The sequence below is a fragment of the Nomascus leucogenys genome, chromosome 5 (assembly GCF_006542625.1).
Source record: "Nomascus leucogenys isolate Asia chromosome 5, Asia_NLE_v1, whole genome shotgun sequence".
Classification (NCBI taxonomy): Eukaryota; Metazoa; Chordata; class Mammalia; order Primates; family Hylobatidae; genus Nomascus; species Nomascus leucogenys.
In genome coordinates, this window is record NC_044385.1 from 48,482,129 (window position 1) to 48,506,788 (window position 24,660).

Here is a 24,660-nt window from a genome sequence, read left to right on the forward strand (position 1 = left end):
ACATCATCTAGTAGATTTAAAATTTCCAAGTGGTATTTTATACGGGAACCCTTAGCAGCAGTTAGGAATCTCTGTTCCTTCCAAATGATAACATGAGCATAAAGACCAGAAAGGCATACTTGGAGTCAGTGTAAATATTCACTCTTAAATCATTTCCCAATTGAAGGGCTATGGTAGGAGCCATTAACTGCTTGTTTTTTTTTTTTTTTTTTTTTTTTTTTTTTTTTTTTTTTTTTTTTTTTTTTTTTTTTTAGAGAGAGATGGAGTCTTGCTCTGTCACCCAGGCTGGAGTACAGTGGTGTAATCTTGGCTCACTGCAACCTCCGTCTCCTGGGTTCAAGTGATTCCTCAGCCTCTTGAGTAGCTGGGATTACAGGTGCCCACCACCAAGCCCAGCTAATTTTTTTATTTTTAGTAGAGAAGGGGTTTTGTCATGTTAGGCTGGTCTCAAACTCCTGACCTCAGGTGATTCACTCACCTCGGCCTCCCAAAGTGCTGAGATTACAGGTGTGAGCCACCACACCTAGCCCATTAACTCCTTTTTGAGCTGAGCTAGAAGCTGTTAGAGCCTGGGCTTCGATTACCTCATGCTAACTGGCAGGAGCCTACCTGGCTCTCCAGTTTCCCTGATACATAAAACTGCCCCCATTTGTAAACCATTCTATTTCAGGATTATCTAGTGGCTCATCTTTTAAGTCTGCCCCGCTGGAATAAATTTGCTCCATAACTTGCATGCAAGAATGATCTAGAGGGTCCATAGCCTCAGGCAGATAAGTAGCCAGGCTTAAGGTTTGACATCCTTTAAGAGTAATATCAGGAGTGTCTAAACAATAAAGCCTGGTACTTTAATAAGCATATCTTGGTTATCTATAGGTGTCCTTCAGCTTCTAGAACCTCTTGGACTTGGTGTGGGGTCAAAAACTCCAGATTTTGCCACAAAGTTAATTTGTTAGCTTCATCTACCAGAAAAGCAGTTGCTGCCACTGCTCTGAGACATCTGGGCCATCCTGAAGCCACATGGTGTAATTGCTTAGAAAAGTATGCAACCAGTTAAGGGATATCTCCTAGTTTCTGGACAAGAATGCACAGGGCTGTTTGTTGTTTTTCAGCCACGTAAACGAAGACTGGTTTGTCAAGACTGGGGATTCCTAAGGCTGGAGATGTACTTTTAGAGAGTATTAAAAGCGTGTTTATAATTGTTATCCCGTTCAGAAGGATGTGAGTCTGCTCCTCATACAGTGTCATCTAAAGGCTTGGCCATATCCCAAATCTGGGTACCCATAAATGGCAGAATTCTGCCATCCCTAGGAAAGCCCGTAATTGTTTTCTAGTTTGGTGTTCTGGAACACCTAAAATAGCTTCTTTTTGTACCAGGGCTATTGCCCGGGTGCCAGGAGTTAAGACATATCCCAAATACTTAACTTTTTGAGTTGAAATCTGGGCCTTGGCTTGGCGTAGTGGCTCACACCTATAATCTCAACACTCTGGGAGGCTGAGGTGGGAGGATCACTTGATTGAGCTCAGGAGTTCAAGACCAGCCTGGGCAACACAGCGAAACCGTCTCTAAAAAAATTTTCTTTTTAATTAGCTGGGTGTAGTAGTGTGCACCTGTGGTCCCAGCTACTCGGGAGGCTGAGGTGGGAGGACTGTTTGACCCCAGGAGATGGAGGTTGCATTGAGCTGAGGTCACACCACTGCACTCCAGCCTGGGCGACAGAGCCAAACCCTGCCTCAAAAACATAAAAAGAAAAGAAATCTAGGCCTTGTACAGCAAGACTGTATATATCCATTAGTTCTCAGAAAATTTAACAACGAAATGGTGTTATTGTCTGAGTCCCTTTTGGTTGGCTAGCAATAAGCAGATCATTAAGTACTGAATAATGGTGCCCTTATCCAATCACAACATTTTAAATTCTTTAGTCAACGCATTTCCAAATAAATGAGGGGTATCTCCAAACCCCTAGGGAAGAACTGTCCAAGTTAATTGAGAAACTAAATGACTACGTGAGTCAGTCCATTCAAAAGCAAAGATGGATTGCGAATCAGGGTGCACCAAAATACAGAAAAAGGCTTCCTTAAGATCTAAGATTGTAAACCAATTAGCATCCCCAGGGACCTGGGCTAACAGCCTGTAAGGATTGCATACTATAGGTTGTGTGAAAACAACAGCCTCATTGACAACCAGGAGGTCTTGAACAAATCTATAGTCTCCACTTGTCTTTTTAACTGACAAGATTGGAGTATTACAGGGAGACTCAGAGTCTCAGCAAACCAAATTGCAGAAACTTATTTATTAATGGCTGGATTCCTCTTTGTGCCTCTGGTCTCAAAGGGTATTGTCTTTTCCAGAGAATATGAGACACCGGGTTTAAGTTACATACAAACTGGAGGGGTATTTAATGCCCTCCCCAGAACTTAAATGTTCCAAACCATAGGATCTATTTGGGAGGTTACTACAACATGCAAGCTAGCTGAATCTCTATTAATTTTTCTCCATTGTCGTGGAGAGAAGTAAAAGCAATTCCTCATCCACCTTGTAATCTCTGAAAGAGACTACAGTTTGAAGCTGAGTTAATACATTTCTTACCAACAGAGAGGCAGGGCATTCAGGCATTAAAAGAAAAGCATATGAAGCCGTGAGCCGAGATCGTGCCATTGCACTTCAGCCTGGTGACAGAGTCAGACTCCATCTCAAAAAAAGAAAAAAAAAAAAAGAAGAGCAGCTTAGAGGATGCTAAAACAGCACCTATGAGCTTGTCCATTTATCCCCGTGACCATGCAGTCTCGGGATGATAAAGCCTCTTCATAATGCGTCAAAACAGAGCAAGCAGCCCCTGTATAGAGAAAGAAATTAATGCTCTTACCTGCCACTTGAAGGGTTACCCCAGGATCCTTCAGATATATGGTTTTGTTGCCCAATGAGAGCTGTGACAGAAGGTCTCGAGCCCCATCACTCTTGGCCTTCAGCACCTAAAGCAAGGATGTCTGAGAAAACCCAACAGTGAGTGGTGCGCATTCCCGCTTCCCAATGGCCAGTTTTCTTACAGCAAGCACATTAATTTATATTCAAGTTGTGGTGATCTGGAAGCCCAGATTGGGGCTTTCTGCCTTCTAGCTTCCCTTGCCAAGGCTGAGAAGTGTAAGGGCAACCCCCATGTGGGTGGCAAGCTTAAGGCCACAGCTAAGAGCTGTCCCTTTTGAGAAGCTGTCTTAAGTTTTTCTGCTTTCTCTGTGTTGTCCTTGTTATTAAAAACCATAAATGCCATGTCCCAAAACTGGTTCATAGTAGTCTGGGGACCCAAGGCTGCTTTTTTTGCAGTTTCCAATGGATATCAAGGGCAGACTGGATTATAAAATGTACCCCCAATCAGGTTTGTCCTTTTGAAGTGGGATCAGTATATTTCCTAATTGCCTCAATTGTCCCTGAAACAAAGCCAGATTCTCATCTTTACCCTGGGTAACTTCCTTCACGTTATCATAATTAATAGGTTTTTTTGTACATGTGTTTATCCCTTCTAATAAACAAGTGATCATGTGATCTCTCCTCTCAGTCTTCACTATCCCTTTGATCATTCCATCCTGGATTTTGATCAGGAACTGCAATACCCCCAGCCCTGTAGATAGTATGATTAGAATTGTGGGATAGCATTTCATCTGCATGTGTCTTAGCTATTCCCAAAATCCATTGTTTTTCTTCCACCTTACAGCAGGTGGATAACAAAATATGCAAATCCTGCCAGGTTAAATTATGTCAGTTAGTTTCTCAAATTCGTCTATAAATTTTCCTGGGTCTTCAGAGAAACAACCAAATTTTTCTTTGCATAATGCCAAATCAGACATAGAAAAAGGGACACGTACCCTCACAGTGCCTTCTTCCCCATTTGCCACTTCTCTAAGCAAAGATTTTCCTTTGAAAGTTGCTAAGAGGCTCCACTGTGGGTAGTACAGGTGGGGCTGGATTCCTCAGGGAGTAACGGGTACAGAATAGGACTGAGTATCTCAGAAGGATGTAGATGTAAAATAGGGCTAGACAGATAAGGAGGAGGATATGAAGAGGTCTCAACAGAACTACCAGAAGGGCTAGAAGGGACAGGGGCAGATGCACCTGAAGCATTGGAACTGACCAAGGCTTGCATTGAAAGATCATCTAGAATATCTAATTGGTTTTCCTCTTTTGTTTTCATTAAACATTTACATGCTTGTTGTAGAGTTTTATCCTGACTAAGCAATAAAAATGCTTGAACGTATGGTATTTCACCCCATTTTCCCTCCTGCTTGCAAAACAAATCAAGTTGAAGCATAACTATTAAAGGCTGTAGTTCCATTAGGTGGCCATTTTTCTTGACTTTCCAAATAACATTATTATTATTTGGAATAATAACATTATTATTTGGCCCTATTAGGGCCAAACAATATTACACAAAAATAGAAATTTCTTTTTCTTAAGCCCACCTAATTTAAATTGGTCCCAATGCTGTAATATGTACCCTAGTGGCGAGCTTTTTAGGATTAAGGCTGTGTTACCCATGAGGGGAGCAGGTAAAGGCGAAAGTAGAGATCATTGTGAATGAGGTTGTACTGCCACTGGCTGAGCTCCACTAAAAAGGATGAAAGAGCTTTCAGAGCCAAATGAGCAAGGGAAAATGATCCTGTGGTCACCTTTTTTTTTTTTTTAATAAAAATAGATTCGTGGTCTTGCTATGTTGCCCAGGCTGCTCTTGAACTCCTGGGCTCAAATGATCCTCCTGCTTTGGCCTCCCAAAGTGCTAGGATTACAGGTGTGAGCCATATACCCAGCCCCTGTGGTCACTTTAATTCAGCTATTCATATTACCCAAATAATGAGTTGAGCCATTTGCACTAGAGAGACCACAATAGGGGGCTTGACAAAGAAATGTCTCACTAAGCAAGGGAAATGACACGGACCCAGGAAGGAATGTCCAGGCTCAGGACAGTGATGGCAAGCAGGGTGAGACTTACATGGTCTTGCTGTCCCTAACCAAGAAGTAAAAGTCATTTGATTAGTGAGCAGATGAAAAGGAACTGCTAAAAACAAATCTCCAGTTCCCTATCCTAGAGCTGTTTGTCTACAGGGGACTGGCATAATTGCTGCCTGGCTCAATCATACACTCTGGAATTTTTCATTTAAAATTTCTAAGTACTGGCTGTGCATGGTGGCTCATGCCTGTAATCCCAGCACTTTGGGAGGCCGAGGTGGGTGGATCACTTGAGGTCAGGAGTTCAAGACCAGCCTGACCAACATGCTGAAACCCCGTCTCTATTAAAAATACAAAAATTAGCCAGGCATGGTGGCACACACCCATAGTCCCAGCTACTTGGGAGGCTGAGGCATGAGAATCACTTGAACTTGGGGGACGGAGGTTGCAGTGAGCTGAGATCACGCCACTGCACTCCAGCCTGGGCGACAGAGCAAAACTTCATCTCCAAAAAAAAGAATAAACAAATAAAAATTGGAAATACCAAGTTTCAATTTTGAGAGAAGGGGAGGCAATAAATAATTCATGTAAATGGGCTACATATAGGGAAAGTAAATCTTGCAGAACCATTCATCCCCAGTGTACCTTAACAGGATGCTGGAGCAGACAGGCAAAGAGCCGATAATCCGAAGGCAGATGAGGAAAGTGAAAGTTAAAAATATCAGGACTGGTCAAGTGAGGCCTCTGAAAAGCAACAGGAAAACACAGCAGTGAAACATAGACAGCAATCAGGAAACTGGCAGGTAGCAGCCTTTAATGAGCAGCCAAGACTGCAAGCTAAGAGTGCAAGGAGGGCTAATCTAAAGAGAGTAATGGTTAATATCTCGTCACACTGAATCCATATCCAGCTATGAGGATGTGGAGGGCCTCCAACCCTTCATAGTTGGACCTCTAACCCAGTTTTAGACAAGTACCCCTGTCCTTTACCAGTATAAAAATATATTCCACCACTTACCCAAAGTTGGCCAATTGGTGCTGCACAGTGTATTTTCTCTGGGTTGGAGGGTCTCACCTCATTAAGGTTCCAGTGGAGATGCAACGGGAAAATGTTACCAGAAAAGGGGTCTCACCCAAGACCCCAAGAGCAGGTTCTTGGCTCTTGCAGGGAAATAATTCAGGGCAAGTCACAGAGTATGGTAAAGTTTAAATAGTTTATTAGAAACCACTCTATTACAGAGTACGGCATGCTCAGAAAGCAAGAGGAGGAACGCCTCTACCTTAATGTAATGCTTGCTTATATAGGATATTAGGGCTAACAATAGTGTACTTTATTATAAAGTCCTGTGATCAGCTTGTGACAGGATATTAGTATTCATGTTCTCTTGTGTAACTATTGATTTCAGCAAGAATTTATGGGTGTACTATTAATAGTATCATTAGAGTAAAACCCATTTTTAAACTAAGAATGCCTTTTTCCGTTCACTTGTTTCCTCAACCCTAGACATCTTGTGATAAAGAGTGCCTAACTTCCTGAGAAAGTCACCCAGCAGTTTTTTTTTTTTTTTTTGGCTTTATATGGCCTTTATTCAAAATAGAGTCATTCTGGTTAGGACACCTGTGACAGAATAAGTTTAAATGTTAATGGAACAACTCTGGCTGAAGCTGGGAGGCTACTGCAATAATCCAGGTGGGAGATGATGGCTGCTCAGACCAGGGTGGTGCCTGGGGAGGTGGTGAGAAGTGGTTGACTGTGGATATGTTTTGAAGATGTGGTTGATAGAATTTGCTGACAGATGAGACTTGGGATGTGAGAAACAGAGAGGAGTCAAAGGTGAGTTCGAGGTTGTTGCCCTGAGTAACTAGAAAGATGGAATTGCCATTTATTGATATAGGAGTAGGTTTTGCAGGAGAAGATCAAGATCAATTTGGGTCTTGTTCAGTTTGTGATGTGTGTTAGACATTTAACTGAACATATCAAATTGGCAATTAAATATACAAGTCTAGAATGAGGGGAGAGTTCTGGGCTGGAGATAGAAATTTTGGAATTCACTGGCATAGGTGTTGTATGTAAAGCCACAGGAATGGATGAGATCGCCAAGGGAAGTGCATGTGAACAGAGGGGACTGAGCTCCTAACATTTGGTGGTTGGTAGAACTGGCAAACAAGACCAGAGAAGGGCTCACTGTGTGCCAGGTACTGGTTTCAGTACTTTGATGTTAATAAGCTCATTTAATCCTCACTTTAACTCTGGGACATAACTATTACTATGTCAGCGGACCTTCAGTACCTTGCGTAGCTCTCACAGTAGGTGACAGAGCCAAGTCAAACACAGGCCATGTGTCCTACAGCCTGCCGTAACCACCAGGTGATATATCCTTCCCCCCAGCGACTATACCAAATGTTTATACTTTTACTTATTTAACAGGATGGGCTTCTAGTGCAGAGTGACTTAAACAGGATCTGTGTCCATTAACTTTACTCTGAATCTCAATTTCCACATTAGTAACATGCCAGCCTGCCTCTTTCATAGGACTGTGTTAAAACTAACAATGGTAGTGGACTTGTAAAGCTCGAAGTGCAGTATCTGCATTACACTGTGTCACAAGATCTCTGGGATGGAGGAGGCCCTTGAAAACCCCTGAATAGAATATCATCCCCTTCCTGATGCATGTCACGATAACATCCCTATCATACCTTGTGCTGCCTCTCTGCTTGGGCCCTTTCTCTTTCTAGAGTTCTGTTTGTAAGGAACATCTTTAAGCCAAAAGACCCTTCTAATTTGTACTGATCCCATAGAGCTCCCTGCTCCCTGAGATGCTGAGGATAAGTCTATACGTGAATAACATGCTCATAGGCCCTTGGATTTCTCCAGGCACCCCTCTGATTGTCATTTTCTACTTGAACCCAGACATATTTTTCCAAAGCACTTGGAATCAGTTAGTCACCGGCAAGAAAAATGGAAAGTATTCTTTTTTCAAAAATTTTATTTTATTTTAAGTTCCAGGATACATGTGCAGAATGTTCAGGTTTGTTACATAGGTAAACGTGTGCCATGGTGGTTTGCTGCATCTGTCAACCCATCGCCTAGGTATTAAGCCCCGCATGCATTAGCTATTTATCCTGATGCTCTCTCTCCCAAAATAGAAACTATTCTGGATAGAACAGAATGGCTGAATACAGGGAGCCAGTTACACAGGTGATGAAAGAAGCTGAGACAGTAACCCTGAGGCAACCAGAGAGTATCAACAGCAGGAAGTCACCATTCCAGCCAATGGAAGGGTAACAGGGGTGTTTATTTTTTTTTTATTTATTTATCTTTTCTGAGATGGAGTTTTGCTCTTGTTGCCCAGGCTGGAGTGCAGTGGCGCAATCTCGGCTCACTGCAACCTCCACCTCCCAGGTTCAAGTGATTCTCCTGCCTCAGCCTCCGAGTAGCTGGGATTACAGGCATGCGCCACCATGCCCGGCTAATTCTTTGTATTTTTAGTAGAGACAGGGTTTCTCCATGTTGGTCAGGCTGGCTTCAAACTCCCGACCTCAGGTGATCCGCCTGCCTCAGCCTCCCAAAGTGCTGGGATTACAGGCGTGAGCCACCATGCCAGGCAACAGTGGTGTTTATTAGAGTCTAAGGGCCTGAGTCACCTGGCTGAAGCTAGGACCACAAAAAGCCTTTGTATCAGGGCCTGGAGCCATGGAAGGGAAACTGCAAGAGGCAGAGAACAGCGGAAAAAAAAAGCCCTGGCTTCTCCCTTGCCCTGACTCCTGAAAATGCCTCCTGCTAAGGTATAGATGTAAATGATTGCCAGCCATTATTCTAGAGATCACAAGACATTGCAACTTCCCCAATTACTCCTGCAGATAACATCACTATTGTAGAACCTCAGCTTGGCTTTTTGAAATGTCTTTTTGGGTTTTTTGCATGTCTGACACTGATGGCTCCACCTGGACCCACCAATCACTCCTGTGGCCCCCACCCAGCAGTGACTAAGTGCACTGGAAGACCATTTCCCACACCCCTGTGATTGCAACCCCAACCAATCAGTAGCAAGCACCCACCCCTATCCTATCCCACAAACTACCTTTGAAAACCCCTGACCCCCAAATGCTTGGGGAGATTGATTTGTGTAATAACTCTGTCTCCCTGTGGCCTCAGTCAGTTAAACCCTTTTTTACTTCAATGCCATGGTCTCAGTGAATTGATATTGTCCATACAGCAGGCAGGAAGAACACATCAGGTGGTTACACTACATGCCCCTAGTGGTCCTCTCCACTGACACTGCCTTCTGCTTGTGCGTCAGCCTAGGACCTGTGTACTGTACCTGTGCCTTCTGTCTGTACCCACGCAGACCATCATGTGCTGGTCCCTTCTTGTCATTTAGGTCTCAACTCAAAAGTAACTGCCATCGGGAGGCCTCTCTTGACATCCCCCAGATATATTAGCATCCTACCACCCTGGCCCGTGTCTTCCACCTTTTTATAAGGACGAGTCATATTGGATTGAGAGATCACCTTACTCCAATATGACCTCATCCTAATTACATCTGCAATGACCCTATTTCCATCTAAGGTCACATTCTGAGGTACTGAGATCTAGGTCTTCAACATATTTTGGGGGACCACAAGTCAATTATAGCAGGAATCTTTAGGGTATAGATGATAATTCAAGCCGTGAGGCTAGAGGTGACCACTTCACTAGCCCCTATGGAGTGAATAGAAAGGAGGTGGAAAATCTAGCTTTGGGGCTGGGCGTGGGGGCTCTCGCCTATAATTCCCCCAGCACTTTGGGAGGCTGAGGAAGACAGATCACTTGAGGTCAAGAGTTCGAGACCAGCCTGGCCAACATAACGAAACCCCGTCTCTACTAAAAATATAAAAATTTTAACCAGGTGTGGTGGCAGGCACCTGTAATCCCAGCTATTTGGAAGGCTGAGGCAGGAGAATCACTTGAGCCCGGGAGGCAGAGGTTGCAGTGAACCAAGATTGCCGCACTGCATTCCACCCTGGGTGACAGAACGAGACTCCATCTAAAAAAACCAAAACAACAACAACAACAACAACAACAAACCTAGCTTTGGGAAAGGCCGCCCTGTAGAGCTGAGATGACGAGAAGCCAGCAGAGAGGCTGAGAAGGAGCAGTAACTGTAACTGTAACTCTAATAGGCCTGTTGCCTGATGTGTGCGGCAAGTCAATATGCCAAGACAGGGGGTTGCAGTAGAAAAAGAGGCTTACCAATAAGGCATCCAATCGAGGAGATGGAGGGAAACCTCAAACCCTCTCTCAAGGAGTTTGGGGCTTTTCTAAGGGTTTTTAAGGAGTAGGCTGAAGTGTGGAGACTGCTGATTGGCCAAAGAGAACAGGGTGAAATCATGGGACAGAGAGAAGCAGCTGTATTCTCATGCTGATTCCATTCCTCTGTTGGTGTCTTCAAACTGGTTGGTGTCAGTTGTTTCACTGGAATTTGTGATCTGAAAAACATCTTAAGCAATTTTTTTTTTTTGAGACAGAATTTTGCTATTGTTGCCCAGGCTGGAGTGCAGTGGTGCTCACTGCAACCTCCGCCTCCCGGGTTCAAGTGATTCTCCTACCTCAGCCTCCTGAGTAGGGAGGCTAGGGAGGCTGGGGTTATAGGTGCCCACCACCACGCCTGGTTAATTTTTGTATTTTTAATAAAGATGAAGTTTCACCATGTTGGCCAGGCTGGTCTTGAACTCCTGACCTCAGGCAATCTGCCCTCCTTGGCCTCCTAAAGAGTTGGGATTACAGGCGTGAGCCACTGGGCCTGGCCTTAAACAATTCTTAAGCAAAAGCCTTATGATTCTAATGTCAGAAATCCTACCTATAGGAGCAGTGGAGATGCAAATGGTAAGTATCTAGTGCTACATGACTTTTGGCTACAAGGAAGTGGGTCAGAGTACAGCCTGATTAATGCTTAATTATAACTCTATTCCTGTGCAGAATTAGTGTTAACCCTGTGAGGATGGCTTCAAAGTGAGGTAGGAGCAAGCTGGGAGTGTGTGGTGTCCGGGAAGCCAGGGAGGAACGCGTATCAAGAAGGAGGGAGGATCAGCCAAGTCCACTGTGTCTGATAAATCAAGAAAGAGGAGGATGGGAAAATGGCTATTTGATGTGACAACACTGAGGTCACTTGTGACCTTGAGAAGCACTGTTACAGTGCAGTGGAGGGGAGTAAAGCCTGACTGGCGTGTGCTCATGAAGGAATGGGAGAGAGGACTTGGGGGCCGCAAGGACAGAACATTATTTACATGTTTATGGTCTGTCTCTCCACACTTGCATGAAAGAGCCACGAAAGCCAGGACCCAAGGGTATCTTATCCATTTCTGTATCTCAGTGCCCAGCACATTGTATTTGTTAAGCCATATTTTATATTTTATTAGCCAGTATCTCCTTCAAATGTGGGAGCCCATAATTTTCCAGTTTGGTCACACCAACAAAGACTAGAGAGGAATGACAGGGTTGGAATAGAATTCTCTGGTTCCTTCCAGCTCTAATATTCTATGATGGTGTGAACTTGTTCTATCAAGTACCATTGTATTAATACAGTAAGGAATTTAATTAGTGGTCTGCTGTTGTTAATTTGTTTTGATAAGCAACTGTTAAATGAAATGGCTGGAATCAGTGTTCCATTCATAAATGTAACAAACATTTGTCGAGTGCCTACGATGTGTTAGGCACTATATATATATATATATATTTATTTTTTTTTTTTTTTTTTTTTTTGAGACAGAGTCTTGCTCTGTCACCCAGGCTGGAGTGCAGTGGCACAATCTCGGCTCACTGCAAGCTCTGCCTCCCGGGTTCATGCCATTCTCCTGCCTCAGCCTCCCGAGTAGCTGGGACTACAGGCGCCTGTGACCACGCCCGGCTAATTTTTTGTATTTTTAGTAGAGACAGGGTTTCACCGTGTTAGCCAGGATGGTCTTGATCTCCTGACCCTGCGATCTGCCTGCCTCGGCCTCCCAAAGTGCTGGGAATACAGGCGTGAGCCCCTGCGCCCGGCCGTTAGGCACTATATATATTGTCCCATATAACAGATGCAAGAGCAGAGGGCCTGGGATAGGGGTGAGTGGTCAGGAGAGGTGATGGGGACCTCCCATTGCTAATGCTCCAGGAGGTCCAAGGTTCTTTCATGTGGCTGGCGCTACTCTGCTTATCACTGAGGAGAGAAGAGGCTCCCAGTGGCCTGAGTGGAGGGGTTACCAAGCTGCAGCTGCAAGGGACACAGAGCAGCATTCACCAAGGCACAACAAGCAGCCTCTATCTGCTTCACCACTGAGGAGCCGAGGGCCCCCACACAACAGCTGTTTCAGGCAGTGGGAGGAGAGGAAGATGTGGTCTTCAGGTCCACCCTGCCACAGGGCCAACACCAGATTTTACGCCACATCTAGCGCTTGAGGCTTCTTCTGTGGCTGAACAGCGCCTTTGGGCTTTCTCTGCACGATCCTTTCTTTCTGCTTTCATAGGCCTTGTCAGGCACGGCAGGATTTAGCAGTTGCATTCTAAGGCGAGGAGAGGAGGGGAGGGCTCAGAGCATTGCAAGACCTAAAGGGGAGGGTCGGAACCAGGACAAGAACCTAGGGGTACTCCTGCCTCTGGAATAATGGAGAGAACATGGGCTCCGCAGTCTACCCCTGGATGAAATAATCTTCATTTGATTACCGCTCCACCCGCATCCTTTCTGAAACAAAGTACCTCAGTTTCTTCATTTGTAAATTAGGGAGAAAAATGTCCTTCTTACAGGGTTCCTTGCAGAATCAACGGCATAATGTGAGTGAGAGCGCTTTGTAACTAACATACAAAATGCTCTCCAGACATTTATTACGATTTTAAACCGCCAGGCCAAGCTTCCTCTTGCAATTATAGATTAGGGGCTCCTACTCATCTGACTTTGTTCCACTTTCCACTCTTCTCCGTCCCTCCCCCTCCAACAAAGAGAGGAAGTGAGAGACGCAGAGGCACGCGTCTAAGGACCAGCTTAGCTGGCCCAGGGTCACATGCAGGCTTTACCGCCCCAGGGGTGAGAGCTGGTGTGAGGGGCGCCCCCGCCCAGAACTACATTTCCCATCAACCCTTTCGCGGCTCCCGGGCGGCAGCGGCCAGGCGCATGCGCCGAGTACCGCCACGCTTGGTCGGGACGCCCCTCCGGACCGGTTTTGCCTCGCGGAGCCGGTAGTTCCAGGTGCAGCGGCCGCAGTGCTGCGTCCCTGCGCCGCTGTCTGGGGCGGTCTCAGGTGTCCCGAAGCTCTGGTCAGTGCCATGATCCGGCAGGAGCGCTCCACGTCCTACCAGGAGGTAGGTACGAGGTTGTGAGAGACGGAAGGGAAGTTCGAGGCGGAGGAGCAGGGTCCTGGGGGCCTGGGCGGATGCGGGGCGGGGGGTGTCGGGGCTGCGCGGCAGAGGGCTCTTCCGAGGGACCGGCGGGTGCGTCGGGGGAGGGCTCCCGGGGTGCAGAGGAGCGGCCCAGGGGCAGGAAGGAAGCGGGGCAGCGGAGCGGGCGCCCAGCCTTCTCCGTATGCTGCGGGTCGCATGGCCGAGGTCTGGAGTAGGGTCCCCGGCGCCGCGACCCGTAACCAGCATGTGAATTATTGAAGCCACCTGAGGCCCAGCCTTCCGCGCTCCCGGCCGGAGCGGCAGCCCAATGGCCCGGAGGAACCCGGCGTTCTTTGCAACAAGTGGAGCGCCCGCGCCCTCCTCCCGGCGAGAGCTGATGCGCGGTCGGCATCCTCCCCCTTCAAGCCCAAGGCCTCGCGGTCCCCGCGGCTGGTGACAGGGTTGATTACCTGTTTTTTGGTGACCACCTAACTTTGAAAAAGTGCCTTCATGGACTTTGCTGGTTCTCGCTCCTCTTCGTCTCTCCCTCCAGTCTCACCTCCTCCTACGACTTATCACTTTCCAGTTCTTTGTCTCTTCTCTGTCCTGCGCTGCAGGCTGTGCGTCCAGCGCGTCCTTCAGGCAGACCCTGCCGCCTGACTTCTCCAGCTGTATTAGTGAAACTGCTCTCCTCCTCCTCCTCCATTTTTTCTCGAGCCCTAAACCTTGGTCATCTTTGGCAACCGTCCTCTTCTGTGCCCCTCCATCGTGCCCCCTCATTGGCCAAAGTCAGGCAGTTCCAGGTCGGTCCTCCTCCAGTTTGTGTACCTGTGTTTGCTGTAACCTCTGAGTGTGATACTGTGTTATCATCGCTCCCTTCAGTCTCTTATACTGTCCAGATTTGCCTTGAGGCCCTGCCTTCACCTCGGAGCATTCCTTTTTTCTCAGACCTGACGCTGCCCTTCGTCTGCCCAGAACAGTCCAGACTTCTCAGCAAGCTCCCAAAGCTCTGTACAGCACAGCAGCCATGTCTGCCATTACCTTTGCCACCTCCTCACCCACCTAGGGTCTGGCCACAGTGGAAACTCAGTTTTAGAATGTGCTCCTGCCTCTGTGCATGTGCTCACTCCATTTCTTATCAACCCTCCGCCAAGCTCCATTGGGTAAAATGCCCCCAGAAGTCAAGGGCTACCTCAAGTTCCATGTGCTCCATAGGGGTCCACTTTCCAGACCCGTCTGCATTTCTGTCTGTTCTTCTCATATGAACTTGCCTTCTGTCTTAGTCAATAGTTACTGCTGTACATATCTCCCTTTGTAAAAGACTGATTCACAGAAGGGCTTTGTGGACTATATAAAGTAGGTGGCTTAGCCCTACAGTGGAGGGAGAAGCCAACTTGAAGGCAGATGAGATTTGCCTAAGGCTTGCATTTTTTAGTGTAGGATCTTGGCTGGAATCTGGCCTTGGACAGATTTCTATATTTCTCCTCCCATCCCCTTTATTCCATCTGTTTCCTTTGTCCGAAAGGAGTCTGAGGGATTTTAACCAGTGCTGTGGATTCCATGACCCCTAGATTCTGTACCCTAAACAGTGGGGGAATCCTGGGGAATGAGATGCGTCTGAAAGTTTTTAGGTTTATAGGGTGTGGAGCACAGTGAATAAATATTAGGGATTACAAGTCAGAAAGCCCACGTTCGTGCCTGGCTGTGCCTCTTGCCATTTGTGTGACTTTTATTGAGTCACATAACTTTCTGAGCCTCAGTTTCTTTGTCTGAAAGATGAAGATAACAAAAGTCCCTACCTCGCAGGGTTCTTTGGGGATTAGATAAGTTGGTGTGGAAAATGCTTGGCTCAGTGTCTGGCAGATAGTGACCCCACGGTGAATGATAGCTCTTGTTAACAGGGTGTGGGCAGCTCCTGCGTCCAGGACACTTTGGGGTCCTGGCTTAGCAGGAACATGTGCCTCACCATCCACACTTAGCCAGCCTAGCAGGGCTCATAAAATGTTTATTAAAATATAGGCACTTATCCCACTTGGAGGGCCAAGGCCAAGGGTAGACTCAGGTTCTCTTTGGAGGCATCTCCAAGGTGGAAGGCACTGGAAGGGTGCCTGTTCTGTAGTGCCTGTCTCTCCCTTCTTCAGAGAAAGGGGCCACCCAGAGAATGGCCGGCATCTTTCTTGCCTGAACCATTCTGTAAGTGTACCTAGCTCTGAGTAGGTTTATTTACTGAGGGGGGATTTTTCCTTGGGGAGGGTGGGATATACTGAGAATTTGGCCAGGGGCAGGCAATGAGGCAGGCTTATTACAGCTGCGGGTAGTCAGGAAGGGAACATGGTGGGAGGGTGTTAGCACCTGGGTCAGGGTCAACCTGGGTGAGGCTTGGATCAGGGAACTTTGAGACTTCCTAGGACTAACATCCTCCTCTCCCTTTGGCCAGTGAGACCTCTGGGGACCTCTTTATTTGTGCTCCCGTTAGTGGCTTATATCTCTTCGTGCCTTCACCAGCCTCCCTGCCCTTTCCCACTGGTTGCTTTTCTTTTCTTTCTTTCTTGTTTTTTTTTTTTTTTTGAGATGGAGTTTCACTCTTGTCACCCAGGCTGGAGTGCAATGGCGCAATCTTGGCTCACTGCAACCTCCGCCTCCTGGGTTCAAGAGATTCTCCTGCTTCAGCCTCACAAGTAGCTGGGACTATAGGCGTGTGCTATCATGCCCGGCTAAGTTTTATATTTTTAGTAGAGATGGGGTTTCACCATGTTGACCAGGCTGGTCTTGAACTCCTGACCTCAGGCGATCCACCCACCTCGGCCTCCCAAAGTGCTGGAATTACAGGCATGAGCCACCGTGTCAGGTCCCGCACCCGGCCTTTTCTTTTGTGCTTGGAGAGCTTTAAAATGAAAAATGATGAGTTCGTGTCCTTTGTAGGGACATGGATGAAACTGGAAAACATCATTCTCAGTAAACTATCGCAAGGACAAAAAACCAAACACCGCATGTTCTCACTCATAGGTGGGAATTGAACAATGAGAACTCATGGACACAGGAAGGGGAACATCACACTCCGGGGACTGTTGTGGGGTGGGGGGAGGGGGGGGAGGGACAGCATTAGGAGATATACCTAATGCTAAATGACAAGTTAATGGGTACAGGAAATCAACATGGCACATGGATACATATGTAACAAACCTGCACATTGTGCACATGTACCCTAAAACCTAAATTATAATAAAAAAATAATAATAAATAAAATGGAGATTTTGCCTGATTTGAAGGGGCAGGAGCAGAGTCGTGGAGAGGGAGATAGAAGAATAGATTCATAAGAGCTGTTTTTCGCTTGTCTCTTGGAGGTGAGTTTTTAATGAAAATGTCTTGAAACCTTAAACACTCATGCTGCGAGCCTGAGAAAATGCTTGGGAAAGCTGTCCCCTCTCCCTCCCAATTCAGGGATGGCTTCTCTTCTAAGCTCTGGTCTTGACCTCTCTTGCCCTCCTCCTTAATCCTACAGAGACTTGTTGATTATCATGGTATCCTTTCTATCCTTCTACCCTTCTCAGTGGTATAAGTTCCCCATTTGACAGGTGAGACCACTGATGAAGTGAGGTTGAGATTGCTGGCCACCAGGCTGCTGATTGTAATTAGCACCTATCCCTGTGATGGACCGCCTGCCTTTCCTGCTGTGTTCTGCCATTGGCAGCCCAAGTCAGTGGACTTCAGCCAGAGTGCCAGAGGGAGCTCTGACACCACCTTCACTGTTCCCTCTTTTCTCTCAGCAGACTCTAAGCCGCATTTCCTCTTCCTTTGGGAAGTGGTTAAGACCATGGGCTTTGGAACTAGACCAACTTGGATTTGACTCCTGGCTATATCTTTCCCTGGCTTTGTGGCCATGGAAAATATTGTGGGTTGAATTGTGTTTCCTTAAAAAAGATGTGTTGAAGTCCTAACCCCAGGTACCTCAGATTGTGACCTTGTTTGGAAATGGGGTCATTGCAGGTGTAATTAGTGAAGATGAGGTCATACAGGAGTAAGGTGGGCCCCAATCCAACATGGCTGGTGTCCTTCAAGACGATGACCATGTGAAGACAGAGAGAGCACACCTTGTAAAGATGGCAGCGGAGAGTGGAGATTGGATGCCTCTACAAGCCAACGAACTCCAAGGATTGCTGGCTGTCACCAGAAGCCAGGAGAGAGGCATGGAACAGATTCCCTCACCACTCGCAGAAGGAGCCAACCCTGCCAACACCTCGATTTCAGACTTCTAGACTCCAGAACTGTGAGAGAAGACATTTCCGTTGTTGAACTTGAGAGAAGACATTAAGCTGTTCGGTTTGTGGTACTTGCTACAGTAGTCCTAGGAACACAGAGAGCAGAAAGTTTCTTGAGCTTTCTGAGCTTCGGTGTCCTCTTCTGTAAAATCGCTGTAACACACTCTACGTCATGTGTTTTTGGTGACAATTAAGTGAGAAGCAGCTTCTGCTTTCTTATTCTAGTGTAGAAAAGCAAGGCTGACATAGCTGACTTGTCTTTGCTCTCTTTGCTTCTCCCTTTAGCTGAGTGAGGAGTTGGACCAGGTGGTTGAGAACTCAGAGCTGGCAGACGAGCAGGACAACGAGACGGTAAAAGTCCAAGGTCCGGGTGTCTTACCAGGTGAGTGGGTTTGGTGCTTTGCTGTGCTGTTGCTGCAGCTGGACACCCCAGTCTAGGCGCCTTGCCAACTGGGAGAGGAGGAGCCCCCTTCCCTGCACCCTGATGTCAGGTCTCAAGTATTGCCCTAGTTTTAAAGCCATACATATTTAACCAGCCTTGGAACAGAGGATATGTCTAGGCTGATATCTGCTCTTAACTCCAATTTGAGCCACTTCCTGAGGCCAGGTCATTGCATACAATGGCAAATGCTTTGGATCTCTGCTGTTCTGTTCCTCTTTCCCTGGAAGCTGCTAGCAGGTGAGCCTCTAATATCCAGGTCAAAGAAGATCTAATAGGTCCCCCCTTTCAGATACTAGGCCTATCCAGTAATGCTGCTCAGCTGGGTAAGCAGGGTCCCATCAGCCAGTTGGCATCTTGTGGAGCCCTACAGCAATGTTTGACACTGCTGACTACTACTTCCGCCCGGATACACGCTGCTCCCTTAGCTTCTGTGATGCAGCATTTCTCAGGCCACTCCTTCCAGGCTCCATTGCGGTCACTCTCCAGCTCTTGGGCATGAAATGTTGGTTGCAGGCCCATTTTTCTCACTCTCATAGGCAGTTCTACCCAGGCCTGCTCCCCTGCTTCAGCCACTGCTTGCTCACACATGACTCCCATGTTTATATCTCTAGCCCAGAGGTTACCTACAAACTGCAAATTTATATATCCTGTATTTCCAACTGCCCATGTCATAGTTCTGCTTGGATCTCCCAAAGGTTCCCTCAACTCCACATGTCCAAAATTGACCTCATGATCATCTCAGCCCCAGCTTGGTCCTCTCCTAGTATTTCCTGTTTGCAGGAATGATACTACCACTTACGCAGCTGAACTTCAGAGTAGTTCTCCATTCCTTCCTTCCCCTCATCCCCTTTTTCTCTGGCCCTTAGCCATGCTGATCTTTTTTAATTTTAGGCCTCATTCCCTCTCATCCTAGGGCCTTTTTGTTGTTTTATTTCTCTGCCTGGAATTCACTTTCCTTCATCACATAGTTAATGCCTAATCATTCTTCAGCTTTCAGCTCACTCATTTTTTTCTACAGAGCCTTCTCTAACCTTCTGGCCAGGTTACCTCCCACCCTCCAGCACAGTCTCATAGTCCATGCGCCTCTCCTTTCCGGCTATTGCTGTTGGAATGGTGCGTTTGTTTGTCTGACTAATGTCTGTCTGTTCTACTACAGCAGTCCCCAACTTTTTGGCACCAGGGACCGGTTTGTGGAAGACAGTTTTTCCACAGATGGAGGTTGGGGGATGGTTTCAAGATGAAACTGTTCCACCTCATTATCAGACATAGTTAGATTTTCATAAGGAGCACACAACCTAGATCCCTTGTATGTGCAGCTCACAGTAGGGTTTGCACTCCTATGAGAATCTAATGCTGCAGCTGATCTGACAGGAGGTGGAGCTCAGGTGGTAATGCTCACTCACTGCTCACCTCCTACTGTATTGGCCCAGTTCCTAACAGGCCATGGACCCATGTTGGTCCATGGCCTGGGGGTTGGTGACCCCTGTTCTACTAGAATGAAACTCCCTGAGGTCAGAGACCAGTCTGTTTTGCTCACCATCCTAGCCTTGACCACACCATAAAGATTTGTTGAGTCAATGAATGAAGCCCCAGCCTGACTTCAACTTCTTGGATGGATCCCATCTGTTTGTGGGAGAGGGAAACAAGACAGGAACTAATGTGATTCTGCCTGCTCCTTAGAAAAGACTGCATGGAAGGGACCGGGCACGGTGGCTCATGCCTGTAATGCCAGCGCTTTGGGAGGCTGAGGCAGGTGGATCACCTGAGGTCAGGAGTTCAAGACCAGCCTGGCCAACATGGTGAAACCCTGTCTCTACTAAAAAATACAAAAATTAGCCAGGTGTGGTGGCACATGCCTGTAATCTCAGTTACTTGGGAGGCTGAGGCAGGAGAATTGCTTGAACCCAGGAGGCGGAGGTTGCAGTGAGATGAGATCATGCCACTGCACTCTAGCCTGGGTGACAAGAGTGAGACTCTGCCTCAAAAAAATAAAAAAAAAAAAGACCGCCTGGAAGGAAGGAGGGTGGAAGGGCAGCTAACATTTCTTGACTGCTTCCCCTGTGCCAGGATCTGTCCTACCCCATTTGCCCCATTTAATTCTCACATCAACCCTGTGAAGTGGTTATCCCCCTTTTACAGATGAGGCCCCCAACCTCAGGGAGGTTGAGTAAAGCATGGGGAGGTCATATAGCTGGTAAACACAGACTGAATCAAACTCCGCCCAACCCTAAACTCCCTCTACTACACCAGTGGTGTCTTTTTTTTTTTTTTTTTTTTGAGATGGAGTCTCACTCTGTCACCCGGGCTGGAGTGCAGTGGCGCAGTCTCGGCTCACTGCGACCTCTGCCTCCCAGGTTCAAGTGATTCTCTTGCCCCAGCCTCCCGAGTAGCTGGGACTATATGCGCGTGCCACCACACCCGGCTACTTTTTTATTTTTAGTAGAGACGGGGTTTCACCATGTTGGCCAGGCTGGTCTCAAACTCATGACGTCAGGTGATCTGCCCACCTCGGCCTCCCAAAGTGCTGGGATTACAGGCGTGAGCCACTGCACCTGGCCTACATCAGTGGTTATAAAAACTATTTTAAGTGGTGGTAATCCCAACACTTTGGGAGGCCAAGATGGGAGGATCTCTTGAGGCCAGGAGTTTGAGACCAGCCTTAGCAACAAAATGAGATCCTGCCTCTACCAAACAGACAAAAACCAAAAATACTCACACAAAACAATATTTTAAGCATTCTTTTATTAAAGCCCAATATGTACAAGATAGTAGTATGGCGGCCGGGCGCGGTGGCTCAAGCCTGTAATCCCAGCACTTTGGGAGGCCGAGGCAGGCGGATCACGAGGTCAGGAGATTGAGACCATCCTGGCTAACACGGTGAAACCCTGTCTCTACTAAAAATACAAAAAAAAATTAGCCGGGCGTGGTGGCGGGCGCCTGTAGTCCCAGCTACTCGGAGAGGCTGAGGCAGGAGAATGGCGTGAACCCGGGAGGCGGAGCTTGCAGTGAGCCGAGATTGCACCACTGCACTCCAGCCTAGGGGACAGAGCAAGACTCTGTCTTAAAAAAAAAAAAAAAAAAAAAAAAAAAAAAGATAGTAGTATGGCTAACCCTCCCTCTGACATGAGGCATTGCCTCTAAAGCCCTAAGGCTCCCAGGAGAACAACTTGAAAGACCTGTATATTAGTTTTCTATTGTTTCTATAGCAAATTACCACAAACTTAGTGGCTTAAAAAAACAGAAATTTATTATTTTACAGTTCTGGAGGTCAGGAGTCCAAAATGGATCTCACTGGGCTAAAATTAAGCTGTCAGCAGGCCTGAATTCCTTTCTAGGGGCTTGAGGAGAGAACCTGGTCCTTGCCTTTTCTAGCTTCTGGAGGCCTCCTGCATTCCTTGGCTTGTGGCCCCTTCCTGCAGCTTCAAAACCAACAGTGGCTGGTCGAGTCTTTGTCACATCACATCACTCTGATGCTGACTCTCCTGCCTCCCTTTTCCATGTTTAAAGGGACTTCGTGATCACATCGGGCCCACCCAGGTAACCCAGGATAATCTCCCTGCTTTAAAGTCAGCTGATTAGCAATCTTAGTCCCATTTGCTGCCCTAATTCCCCTTTTCCATGCAACTTGACATATTTACAGGTTCTAAGGATTAACACTTGGACATCTTTGGGAGCCTTTATTCTGCCTACCCCACCTTGCACTACCCTCTTGCTCCCAACCAGAAGTGCATAGATGGAGGCAGGAGGAAGAAGAGGGAGGCCAGACTTGGAAAGATGAGGCTTGTCTTTGTGTTTCCTTTCATAGGGAAGTGCCCAGGTAAATCAGGAGGTGGCCCTAATGACCTCGGACCTTAGCAGCCTCTCTTTTGCCTCAGATTCCTGGGGCTGCAAAGCCTGGGGTCAATCAGAATAGGAAGCCAGGCCTCAGGCAGAGCAAATTTTGGGTAGTTCCAGCAACTGGCAAGAGCATTCCCACTTGCTTTGGGGTAGCCTTCCCAGTTGCTTTGGGGGAACCAGATGAGCTGGGCTCATCTCCTTTCTAAATCACAGAAGATTCAGATCTCAGGAGTCCATTTGGCTGGGTCGGTAGTGAGTTGGCTCAAATTTGATGGACTGAAACACAACTCTCAGAGCTCATTTCTTGCCTCTGAGTCTTCTTTTTTTTGTTTGAGACAGTCTTGCTGTGTCAACCAGGCTGCAGTGCAGTGGCACGATCTTGGCTCACTGCAACCACTACCTCCTGAGTTCAAGCAGTCCTCATGCCTCAGCCTCTTGAGTAGCTGAATTATAGGCACTTGCAATCATTCCTGGCTAATTTTTGTATTTTTAGTAGAGACGAGGTTTTGCCATGTTGGCCAGGCTGGTCTCGAACTCCTGTCCTCAAGTGATCCACCTGCCTCAGCTTCCCAAAGTGCTGGGATTACAGGCGTGAGCCACCACCCTTGGCCCCTTTGAGTCTTCTAATAATAATAATAAAAATAATGGTAATGGTGATAGTGGTTGCCATTTTCAGGGTGCTTTCATGTACTAGGCCTGGGTAGGGCTTTAGGGCTTTTTTTTTTTTTTTTTTTTTTGAGATGGGACCTTGCTTTGTGGACTGGGCTGCAGTACAGTGGTGTGATCATGGCTCATTTCAGCCTCCCGAGTAGTTGAGACTATGGGCGTGTGCCACCATACCTGGCTAATTTTTAAATCTTTTTTTGAGACAAGGTCATGCAGTGTTGCCCAGGCTGGTCTCAAACTCCTGGGCTCAAGTGATCCTCCTGCCTTGACCTCCCAAACTGCCGGAATCACAGGTGTGAGCCACTGCTCCACTGCTGCTCCGAGTCTATAGGACTTTTTATATACACTTTATCCTGTAATCTTCACAGCCACTCTGTGAGGTGAATGGTTAGTCCTAGTTTATAGATGAGGAACCCAAGGCACAGACGTTAAGGAATATGCTCAGAGCTCATGAGTGGCAGGGCTCAAATCCATACCCGGGGCTATCTTGCAAGGTGTTCTGACTCTGGCTCAGTTGTTCCTAGATGAGAGCTTTCCTGCTCCAAATTCTCCCCTCCCTGTAGCAGATCAATTAAGGACTGCTTCACTTGTTATGCCAAGTGCTGACACCATAAAGAGGGTGAGTAAGTTCCTCCAGGAACTCAGACATATAGAGACAGAAGGCCAGTTACCCAAGGAAGAACTTGCCCCTCCTTCTGAGCCTTCCTTGACTTCCCTGATGAGGTCCCTTTCTCCCTGTGATATGCTTTCCTTTGTTACAGTTAACACAGTTGATAGGTCCCATTTATTGAGTTTAATTATTCAGTTAATTGTTATCTACCCCTTGGCACTGCCCCACAAGTTCTGTGAGGCACACAGATTTTGTCTTCTCCTCCTTTACTGTAACTCCAGTGCCTAGTGTGGAGTGTAGTACGGAAGTATGACTCCATAGAACTCAGACTTCTGTGGAGTATGAGTACTGTAGGTACTCAGTACCTATTTTTCCTCTGGGGGAGAGCAGTGGGGATTTAGAGCAGGACAGCCTCTCATCTAGGAGCAACTGAGCTAACTGGAATGAATGAAGGCCAAAGAAATGATAGAGTCAGGTGCTTCAAAATGAATGAAGGGGCCTGGTGTGGTGGCTCACACCTGAAGGGGCTCACGCTGTGGCTCATCCCAGCACTTTGGGAGGCCAAAGTGAGCAGATCACCTGAGGTCAGGAGTTCGAGACCAGCCTGGCCAGTGTGGCAAAACCCCGTCTCTACTAAAAATATCAAAAAAACTCGCCGGGGCATGGTGGCGGATGCCTGTAATCCCAGCTACTTGGGAGGCTGAAGCAGGAGAATCACTTGAAGCTGGGAGGCAGAGGTTGCAGTGAGCCGAGATTGTGCCACTGCACTCCAGACTGGGTGATAGAGCAAGACTCCATCTCAAAAAATAAAAATAAAAATACAAAAATTAGCCGGGAATGATGCATGCCTGTAATCCCAGCTACTTGGAGAAAAAAAAAAAAGGAAGGAAGGCTGGCTGGTTTGAGAAAGTGGGACTACTCTGAAGGAAAGGTAACATGTAGGTGAAAAAGAAGGGGCTGGCTAGGGAAGGGAGATGACATGAGCAACTGTATAGAGATGGGAATAAAATAGGACATGTCAGAGATCATGAATAGCATGGTATGGTTGGGGCAGAGGGCTGGTGAGCAAAGTAGAGGGAGATGAGGTAGGAAAGATAGACTTGGTCAGATTGTGGAGGGGTCTGAGTGTCAGGGTCTGTACATTGTCTAGTAGGGAGCAGGGAGTATTTACAAAGATTCGGGCCAGGCGCAGTGGCTCATGCCTGTGATCCCAGCACTTTGGGAGGCTGAGGTGGGTGGATCACGAGGTCAGGAGATCGACACCATCCTGGCTAACATGATGAAACCCCGTCTCTACTAAAAATACAAAAAATTAGCCGAGTGTGGTGGCGGGCACCTGTAGTCCCAGCTACTCGGGAGGCTGAGGCAGGAGAATGGCGTGAACCTGGGAGGCGGAGCTTGCAGTGAGCCGAGATTGCGCCACTGCACTCCAGCCTGGGCGACAGACTGAGACTCCCTCTCAAAAAAATAAATAAAAAATAAAAGGATTGGAACAGGACAGTAAGAGGAGTAAAGTGAGGATTCAGGAGATGAATGTGGCTGGATTAAGGCAAAGGGAGACAACCATGCTGCGGCAAAGGC

The 24,660-nt window shown here is 47.1% G+C and overlaps 1 protein-coding gene across 1 annotated transcript in view; it reads left to right on the plus strand.

Annotated features, from left to right (window-relative positions):
• Nucleotides 1-13,052: 13,052 nt before the first annotated feature.
• PACC1 (proton activated chloride channel 1) overlaps nt 13,053-24,660 on the plus strand; it is a 49,779-nt gene continuing 38,171 nt past the window's right edge. Inside the window, exons 1-2 of the mRNA XM_003273048.3 lie at nt 13,053-13,247; nt 17,810-17,906. Coding sequence (XP_003273096.1) covers nt 13,212-13,247; nt 17,810-17,906 — 133 coding nt within the window. The 5' untranslated portion in view covers nt 13,053-13,211. The remainder of the gene's footprint in view (nt 13,248-17,809; nt 17,907-24,660) is intronic.